General features: G+C 32.1%; 1 protein-coding gene across 1 annotated transcript; it reads right to left on the minus strand.

Moving 5' to 3' along the window:
• Positions 1-774: 774 nt before the first annotated feature.
• LOC107410713 (protein CLT1, chloroplastic) lies at positions 775-10,131 on the minus strand. Its single transcript, XM_016018181.4, has 10 exons — positions 9,488-10,131; positions 5,314-5,459; positions 4,738-4,775; positions 3,954-4,069; positions 3,077-3,176; positions 2,953-2,988; positions 2,462-2,512; positions 2,211-2,334; positions 1,534-1,659; positions 775-1,308 (listed from the first exon to the last, which is right to left on the minus strand). The coding sequence occupies exons 1-10, from the start codon at positions 9,979-9,981 to the stop codon at positions 1,139-1,141; spliced, it is 1,401 nt and encodes a 466-aa protein (XP_015873667.3). The 5' UTR covers positions 9,982-10,131; the 3' UTR covers positions 775-1,138.
• Positions 10,132-10,449: the final 318 nt, after the last annotated feature.

The raw sequence follows: 10,449 nt of genomic DNA on the forward strand, positions 1-10,449 counted from the left end.
AAAACTAAAAAGTCAAAGCCATTTTTGTTAAAATTATTAAAGAAATAAATTTTTATTTATAACTAATTAGGAAATATTGTTTTAAGATAATTATACCATATATTTTTTTTTTCTAGGCAATTAAGCTTTTATTCCCAAAAAAAAAAAGTTAAAAAAAACTAAAATAATCTTGCTCAACACGAATATTTATATTTTATAAACACTATTGGAGTCCAAATCGTGGAGAGTTTTCAAATGTTTTATTTTCTTTTCCTTTTGTTTTTTTAAAGGAAAGAAAGAGTTTTCTTCTGGTTTTTAATTTTTAAGCTATGTGACCAGATTAGACACAGATGCTGATATTTCCTTTTCTGAGATACGATTATTATTTTTCCTTTTTTAGACTTTTTTTTTTTTTCCTTACGTTAAAACTTGTAAGTCAAAACCATTTTTTTTAATTATTAAAGTGAAAAATGTTTTATTTACAACTAATTAGGGAGTACTACCCTTTTTTGGGAAGATGATAATTACTTTTCCTTTGCTGGGTGGGCATGGGTTAGGGTGGTTAGTTTTGGACCAAAAAATCTAACCCAAATAATTCTTTTCAGTTTTTCCAATAGAAGAACCTAACCCACACCATTAGTACCTCTAAACCCAAACCAATCCAAAGATCAGGCTGATCAATCGGTTTGGACTTGGACCATGGATCAATTTTTATTTTCTTTTTTTTCTCATTTGTATCTAATTTCAGTCATATCTAACTTAGCACTCAAAACAATTTTTGTTACAATTATTAAAGGAAAAGAAACTTTTCTTCTTTATTTGTTTTTGCGATTGGATGGTACCATCTTTAGATTTATAACAAGCACTTCACACTAAAATAGTGCACACAAGATTAGGCAGAAGGAGGGGTAATTTTTCGCTAGCTCTCTTTTCTAAAATATGAATCACTATGGCAAGCTACTTTTTTTTTTTTTTTTGGGGGGGGGCGGCGGGGGGCGGTGGTGAACTTTGATTGCTTGCGCAGTAATTAATGATAATGAATGCAGGTAAGCGAATTACAATTACAACAATCTTGGTCTCATTAGCCACTACCAAAACCGGGCCTGTGTCATCCATTGCGCTCGATGGGCAATGTTGTTTCCGATGCTCGAGTTGAGCATCATATGGAAGAAGGAGATGAGACATCAGTTGACGCCATTGATGGCGTCCGAGCATAGATGAGTAATCCCATGACAAGAACAATCACTCCAGCTACAAAACCTGTTGGCAGTGTTGATGCCACGCCTAGATATGGTAGCGGCAGCGTGAACATAAACACCGAGATTGGCACTGCCCAACAAAATATTAACATAGTATCAGTGAGGTCAATTCATTTGTATCATCCATATAATTGGTTCTTGACTTCGAGCACAAAATTAGTCTTTCCATTGCAGAACAAATAAGTTTGTAGTAGCAGACTGTAACACCTATCAGAAAAGGCAGAAGCTAATATCCTATTTCTATGTTCCTTGCTTAGCAATAATGAGTAGCAAGTTATATAAACAAAGGACATACCTGAGAATGTTGATGCGAGGGAAGAAACTACTGCAGACGAGATCTTGAGAAGGTGCAGCAACGATATGTTATAACCCATGTTGACAATAACAAACAACACAGGTAACAATGGGGCGCCATCACATCCTATGTCAAGTTAGTAATTAAACAATTAGATTAATTGCTCAAGTTAATATGCAACTTCATCATAAAGAAAAGGCCACTATGGACATTCAAGTGAAGAATATAGACTGATTAGATCTTTAGCATTCATGTATCTTGAACGCTAATATGATAACTATTCCATATTTCTATACACAGCAATGTCTTTAACATCTTTCATGCTGTCTAAAATTCTAGCATGCCTTGTGATCTACATTAATAAATTAAACCCTCCAATCTTCAAATTAATGTGAAGAGCTGAGTCTTCAGAGCCTGAATTTTCCGAGATGTTGAACACGTATATGGACTTTGATAACCAGTAAAACTAAGAAAGGGTTTACTAACTTTGCCATTCATGTCTCTCGCTAGGTTATCAATCATATGGATATTGGCTTTTCATAATTATTAAAAATATATATTGAGTTTCAAAGATACAAAACCTAAATGGATTTTGAAAACTAGTCAGGCTACTAAAAAGTTTACAAACTACTAAAAAGTTTAAAAACTTTGGCCATATTTGGAAAATCATAGCTTACCATTAGATAATGTACCAATGTTTAGAAAGCAAGCTGTGCCATCTCTAATGTAGTTTGGGAGCTGGCCAAATGGGATGCCCCACAATTTTGACAAAAAAGGTAGGAGCATGAATATAAACACTGCCTGCAATGACAATATAGCAATGCGCTTGGCTTTCATTCCATTCAATAGTGCAATACATTTTAAAGAGATGAACTTAATAAATTTTAAAGAAATTCTGAATTATTGCTCATTACTGCAGCATATTTACCTGGTAAGCAGATCCGAAAGAATTTACAACAAATATATCTACCGTGCTTCCCTGTATAAGAGGCAATTCCAATCTTTCCTCATTAAAAGGAAAATAATAAAAATAATAAAAATAAAAAATAAAGGATTCTTTGCAAGATCTATGTTATGGTCAAAGTCTACCAAGTCTGACACAACAAAGAAAAAAAAGTTGTTTCCTTGTGACTTTGAATTGAAGCTACCAAATTTAAAATAATAAATGATTTGTGATATGTAGTTTATTTATGGCTGTAAATTTTTTATTCATTGTACAGATATTATATTTGCAAGACCAATCTAAAGGGCAAGCAAGAGGAAGGAAAAAGAAAAACCTTATTAAATGATAAAATACTGTTTTAAAATGCATTGGTAAGTTGAACTGGTATCTAACTCATGGTGTCTACACCCCTATAACCTGGCATTCAGGAATTATAAGAATTCTACGTAGATAAAAATGTGAACCAGCATTGGTACCTTCAATTTCCGAGCACCATCAAGAAATATTACCTCCTGCAAACGATCAAAATGTTTTCTGTTACAGAGACGTAATAAAATGTTAATTACTGGAAAATTTAACCAACCACTGAGAAATGCTAACCTTTAATACTGTATCAGCTGCTTGTAATAAAAATGAAGCTATCATCATAAGGCTCCAAAATATACCCGCATCCTTCAATGAATGTCCAGCACCTGATCCACTGCAGAACAAGACAAAGGTAAATTTTAAAGAGGGTGTGGCTTGGAGTAATGTAAAAGTGTTATTAGTGTCTGTAATAGATTCAGAAAACTGGTTAAGAACAACATATTATGGAACAAATAATGTTAAATAGGTTTGACTCAATTATCAACCTCAAAGGTTCAACTCCCACTACTAAGGAGGCCATAAAAACATTGGATAGAGACTTGTCCATAACTTTATCTCCTTGTATTCTGGCCTTTTTCCAAAGATACTACCAAGGATGTTTCCATTTTTCAATAAAAGATTATTCAGATTGGGCAACTATGAATATCTATTATATGACCATGTTCTTAAATTCAACATTTGTGGAATGAAATCGGGAATACAATAATAAATCATTAAAAAAAAGCTCAATAATAAATATAAAATACACATGTAACACATATAAACATATATACACATCTATGCTAGTTATGTTTCCATTATCTTTTATTTGAAATGGAAAATTGACCGAACCAAATGAGACCAGTCTCTATATCAACGGTCTATGAGAACCTACAGCACCTTATTATGTCACATGTCAGTTTTTGATTAAAAATAGCGTCCAGAGAGAAACAGCACATTGGTACTACTGACTCAAAGTTTTGGATTTCATATAACCTAAATCACTTGAAATTTCAAATTCCTTAGCGAAATAAATCGTTTAGTTTGATGAATGAAAACTATGCCAGCATAGTTTATAAAAAAGCCTCAACTTGAGCTCACAATTCAAAACAGAGAGAAAAATATGACTTACCTTGCTACAGTAATAATTACACCAACAGCTACGAGAAAGCATCCTAAGAGTTGATTGACTTTATATCTCCTCCCAAGGAAAATAATTGACAGGATAATTTGCCACACAAGATAAGTCTGCAAAAACAGTGCAGGACTCAATTAACAATCCAGCTTCAACATTAATATTCCAAATAAAAGTTGTAAGCCCACTTCATCTTGTGAATTTGGTATTGGAAACTAATTCTATCCAAGTTTTTGACATCTAATGCCAATCCACTTCCAACAACCTCACAATAACGGTAGGCTCAAGTCCATCTCATCATTTTTCAAAATCACAACGTAAAATCCAAAGCCCACAATATTGACTAGTTATACCTGATCCATAAAACAAAAATACTAGACAGCAGAGTTTTTTAGGTATTGGGTTCCTCCACTGATGTTAACTACTACAGCCTGATTACATAATGTTTTATATATTTATATATAATATTAAAATTTAAAAAAAAGTAAAAAAAAAAAAGAAGAAGAAGAAGAAGAAGAAGATATTATGGCATGGAGTCCGCTTAAATGTGCTAGGTTACTCTTAAGCCTTCTACATAAACAGTTCCATTATATTTCTAATGGAATTATCAACTTCAATCTGCCATTGAAAGTCCAAACCAAAAGTGGCAGCATAAGCAATGCAAATATAAATAGAGCTCTTTCAGGAGACAAAACAATCACACAGCTACATGACATAAATTCACATGTAATACCCAACAGCCATAGCAGTCAGTTAATAAATCACACTCAGAACAGCTTACCTGAGACAAAATGGGAATTGATGCTCCAGAAAGAATTGCTGATTCAAGGAAGAGAAGCAAATAAGATAGAATGAAAGACTTGTATATGACAAACATGCTATAATAAAAAAACGCAGAATATAATTCAACCGTTCCGATAATCATGACGGAAACATAAGCCAGCTGTTAATGATACATAAAAAAGAGTTGACAATCTATCATCCAACGTAAACAAAATATGGAGATAAAAGAAAATATAATGCACAATCCAATGAAATGATTGCACAGCTCAGATATAGAAAATTGAGGGAAACTTGAAAAACAAAACAGATCAAGAAAATGTTCAAAGTCCATGATATTATAGTTTCTTAAATAAGATTCTGAATGCAAAAAACAGGGGGACCAGGGAAACATGATTGAGTGAAATATTCATCAAATACTAATAAAGAATATTTGTCCACAGAGATATATAATTATCATAAATAATCCAACGCGACACAAAATTCATAATTTAGCAATTAAAAGTTCATTTAGGAATGCAATTTATGACGATCAGATAAATAGATTGAAAGGGTTAAGAAAATATCATATCATTACCTCCAGCCGCCATTCCAGTAACAGCCGCAAGAGCCTCCAAGAGGCCTACAGCGAGAAATGGAGCTTTGGGCATAGACAGCATTTCATCTGTTACAATGCCAGCATGGTACCGTACATACAAGATAGAAAAGTATACCACCACATATCTGTGGACAAAATTAGGAGGAAATAATAGGAGTGAGATAAGTTATTGCGGTGCTGATGCCATTAGTAAACTTTAATTTATTGAGTAAATCATTCATTATAAATTAAACAGTAGAAAATAAACCAAAAAAAAATAAAACCAAAGAGTAAACAATAGTGGTTCAACTAAATGCGCCAAATTAGCATAATAATGAACAAAAAACAAAAAAAAATAATCTTTGAGGATCTGGAAATCTAAGTTTACAGAACAATTAATCAGTAGAAAACTTTAAAAGCCATGAACTAGCAACATAACTTAGATCCTGAGATTCTTTATTAGGTTACGTCACATTCATGCAACATATGAAAAGAAATGAGACCTTATGGTCATAATTCACAGGTATATACATTCTCTCAAAAAAGGTTTATATGCACAGACGCATAAGAAAACACAGTATATATAGTCCAACGTGGTTGTTATTAGACCAATAATAAAAATGAGACATGTTATGAGACATTTAAGTTCACGTTAATAGTTAAGTCTTTCTTCTTTTCCCTTTATTCCCATTCCTTTACTGGCAAAAGTTCTTGTCAAAAATTTTAAATATGATAGATTGTAATTAAAAAAAAAAAAAAAAATAGTACGATTAGATTAATAATTTAAAACATTATAAACGTCTATAAAATTTTATCATATCATACAGGAATGCTAGTTTAAAATAACTGTTATCAAGTACATGTTATAACGGTATGAATTTTCATGTTGCATTGAAATAAATAAAACTAAAAAAGAGAGAGCTGCTTGTGTTATTTCAGAAACCTCGGGGAAGTTCTCGTGATACTTGTGATCTAAATGGGTGGTTTTGTTAAATTTTAGCAAAGTTGAGAAGGACATGAAAGTGAATATTTTGTATGCGGACCACACACACAAAAAAGCAAAAGAAGATTGAAAAGCAAACTGGGTCTTGGCTGGAGGCAGCTGGTGCACCAACTTGGACCTCAAAAAAGTACGGCATTCAAATCTGAGGAAGGAAATAAATAAACCAAAAAGATGCACTACAGGTGATGATATCGCTTCTCCTTTACAAAAACTCAAGTGGCAAAGTATGGGACCCAAGTATGTGAGTGCACAAATCAGGTCGATGGTTTACATTCACCGTGGACCCACCAGTCAACGCACACTTTCTCATCCATCATCTTGTATCTCGCCTTCTCTTCCTCATATTTTAAGCACAATCGATTCATTCCTTCCCTTTTAAGACCTACTTTTTCTTTTTCTTAATGATTTCTAAAGCAGATGAAAAACTACTATCGAAATTGAATCTTGAACCACTTTTGGCCTTTTTGAGTGATGAACTAAAAGAAACCCAAGATGGAATCATTTACCTTTTTTTTCTTTTTGTTTTTGTTTTTGCTGGTTTCATCATTACTATTTTTTTAAAAATAAAAAATAAAAAGGCCTTATTAATTAATTACTATTAGAAGACATATATTCCTTTGGTTTAATATAAATGTCTCAAATACATAAAGTGAGACTAAAGTAAGATACTTTAGGCTTCATAGTTTATAATTTTTTTACAAAGTTATGAAGCAAAAAAATGTCAGACAAGCGTAGCTATCACAACAATAATTTGAATAATATGGACATTCAACACCCTAGCACCCACCCCAAAAATAAAAAAATAAAACAAATAAAAAATTATGGACCACCCATTTCAGCTTAGTCATAATAATTTAGACGAGGATAGGAACCCAAACCTAATTATATAATCCACTAAAGAAAACCAGAATCTTTGTTGAACTAATATTATATAAATAATATCATATTTATATGATAAAATAGATAATTTTAATGGTTGAACATTTTTATCTAAAATTTATTTTATTTTAAATTTTTTTAATGAACAATAAAGTTGAAATTTGTGAGTATGCTTAGCGTCATACATTAGCAAGAAAGTTTGGTTGTTAAGAGTGTTATTATGGATGCTTACATCATTTATACCACCTTAAAAGATTTCATACTACCTATCATTAATTATCTTTTCTAACACTTGTTCGTTAATCAAACAATTAAACTCATCTTATATAATATTTCCGTGCACAGATATAATAATACATTCAAATTCATATAATATAATAACTTTTACTACTACAATAATATTGTTGAATTACAAATTCTATAATAATATTGTTGATGAATTACAAGTTTTTACTACAATAATATTGTTGAATTGCAAATTCTATAATGATATTGTTGATGAATTACAAGTTTTCTCCATTATTTTTTATTTTAATGTGAAGTTGGTCAATGAATTTTCTTTTTTTTAATCAACAATTATCAATTCCTCATGAATTTTGCCAGCATTGAGCAAAATTAAACAAGGACATTGTAAACAGTTTGACTTCTTCAAACAACGCAATTATAGAGCAATAAAAAAAGCATTATAAAATTATTAAGGTTAGACATGATTTTTGATATATTAAAACTTAGTGACAAAAAAAAAAAATGTCTGCATGCAATAATTTTATCGACACATTGATTGAATTTTATAATCTCATCAATTTTTATTCTTGAATCTAAAAATACCATAATCCACTATGGGATTCTCATATGCTCACAACACCACGAAATAAGAAACAAGCAATTCAAAAAGCAAACTCGCAATTGTTATCTTGTGGATGTGGACGTGTACAGATTGAAAATATGTCGAAAATAGAGGAGCAAATTGAATAAAGAAAACTTGGGGTGGACTGAGAAAATTGAAAAGTATACATTGAATCAGAGCCAGGTGTTTGAAGTTTTAAAGAAAATAATAAAATAAAAAATCAGAGAGAAATAGAACCCTGTCCAATTTGGGCACCGCTGCTAATCCTAAACGACAAAAACTAAATAATGCAACGAATGTAAAGCGTGCAGCATTCAAGCACCCCCAAAAAAAAAAAAAAAAAAAGTAAAGCGTGCAGCATTTGGGCACTGTCAAATTACCCGAAAGAAAACACACAATTTTGGATCCCAACAAGGACTTATTAGCCCATTGAAAATTTCAACACCACCTTTTTAAATAAATTTCTTTATTTTTATCTGACAGGATTCGCCCACAACAAATTAATAATTTCTTGGATTATTATTTCGAAAATAATTGCACTTGTTCAAACTTCAAAGCAAAAAATTTGATTTACTATATTACTGTCCAAATCCAGTTTCTTACATATCTAACTATTTTGTATTAAAAATATTCACTAAATAGATTTAATGTAGTGGTTAAATACATTTCTAAATTTAAAGTTTAATTATTTCAAAAAAAAAAATTTAAGTTTAATTTTTAATTTGATTAAAAACTTTCGCTTTTTCCATATTGTGATTAAAAAAAAATATCAAACTAATATGCGCACTTATCCTTATTTAAAAAAAAAAACAAAATTTAAGATATTTTTTTTTTAAATACAAAATTTAAGACGAACAAAAGCTATTTTAAAAACAATTGATGTGATTCAAAATATTTGTTTATAATATTTTAGAATGGAAATGAAATTGGATATCGCGTTTTAACGGTCATATCCATTATTTTGGTTATTTAAAATATTAAAATTTTTACTACAAAAATTTTGTTAACTATAAACCAATTGAAAAATATCAAATACAACGAGATAATCAGTTTGTTTTAGAGAAACTGGATTTTGAACAGCGCGTTTTACAAATCTCGGTTTACCTTTCCCAAGAAAACCGAAAACCGCTCAAAACAAAAAAAAAAAAGTGAATAATTGATTGAGATGCAATACTGAAATGGAAATGGAAAAGATGTGATGGGATGGGATGGGTGGGTCCTGATCCAAAACTGTTTGGGAAGATGGAAAAGGAAAAAATGCACCAAAAAGATAAAAACTGCGAAGCATTCTCTTGGAAAATTAGAAGGAAAATTTAAAAAAAAAAAATTTTGATTCTGATTACATTTTTAAAAAAATTAGATGGATTTTTTTTTTTTTTTTTGATATATGACCAATAAGAAATAATAATTAAAAAAAAAAAAAAGAGGTCGGTGAGAGAACGTACCCGAAAGTGGCGAGCTGAGCGAGAAAGAAGGGGTAGTGCTTGAGAGGGATCAAAGCCAGCTTATACAAAACCCGATTCCCTACGCCCAGAGCCACCGTCATCGCTGCCGCTACCGTAACCTCCACAGTCCGATTTACACTTTCTTCCTCCGCCGCCCGATACTTCCTCCCCACCAAATTCTCTGCCGCCGCCGCTGCTGCCGTCTGATCATCCACCGCGTACGAACACGACCCCACCTTCTTCTCCCCTCCTTCCTTACTGCTACTACCACCACCAGCTTCCGAACGCTCCCAACCCCGACCTCCTCCTCCAGCTCCCATCGCCCATTCCACCCTCCGGTAACGCATCTCCGCCAATCTCAACACCATTCCTTCCCTTTCCATGCCCCTATTGCGCGGGAACCGCGAAATCACGGCAGGCCGATATTGCCGGAATCGAACCGGACGTTCTGTTGCGACGGCGCCGGAACCAAGCCGCCGGCAACATGACGTCATGACCGTAATTTGTTTTTCAAAACTTTTTTTTTATGATCTGAAAATTTTATGAGAAGTGGCGAAGAGAGAGAGAGAGAGAGAGAGAGAGGTACCAGCTGGGCTTTGAATTTGATGTTAATTTTAAAAAGGCTTGTCCAATCTCCGAATGCTTTTACTGTGTGGAATGTCAATATTAATTGATAATTGGGTGTCTGACACGTGGATTGAAACCTTTGGTTTTTAATCCATGTGTCTTTGCCATGATGTGCATTTTGCTAGTACTGTTTGACTGTGTGGTTGGTAAAAGAGTGTTTTAGGAGGATTAGAAGGGCTTTTTAATGATTCTTTTGCAGAGTTTTTTTGGATTAAAAAATTTTATTTAAAGGTGAAAAATTATTTTGTTAAAAAATAAAGATATTTTGATAATAATTAATAAATATATATATTAATAAAAACATAATTTTTTAAATTATTTTAGATAAGTTTAAA

Source organism: Ziziphus jujuba, chromosome 10 (assembly GCF_031755915.1).
Source record: "Ziziphus jujuba cultivar Dongzao chromosome 10, ASM3175591v1".
Taxonomy (NCBI): Eukaryota; Viridiplantae; Streptophyta; class Magnoliopsida; order Rosales; family Rhamnaceae; genus Ziziphus; species Ziziphus jujuba.

Bases quoted from the DNA above. Each gene is read 5' to 3' on its own strand.
- LOC107410713 (XM_016018181.4), bottom strand. From the start codon at position 9,981: ATGACGTCATGTTGCCGGCGGCTTGGTTCCGGCGCCGTCGCAACAGAA. The intron at 2,335-2,461 runs GTAAATATGCTG...TTGTCATTGCAG, and splicing joins CTTTCGGATCTGCTTACCAG to GCAGTGTTTATATTCATGCT. The intron at 1,660-2,210 runs GTAAGCTATGAT...AACTTGACATAG, and splicing joins CATTGGTACATTATCTAATG to GATGTGATGGCGCCCCATTG.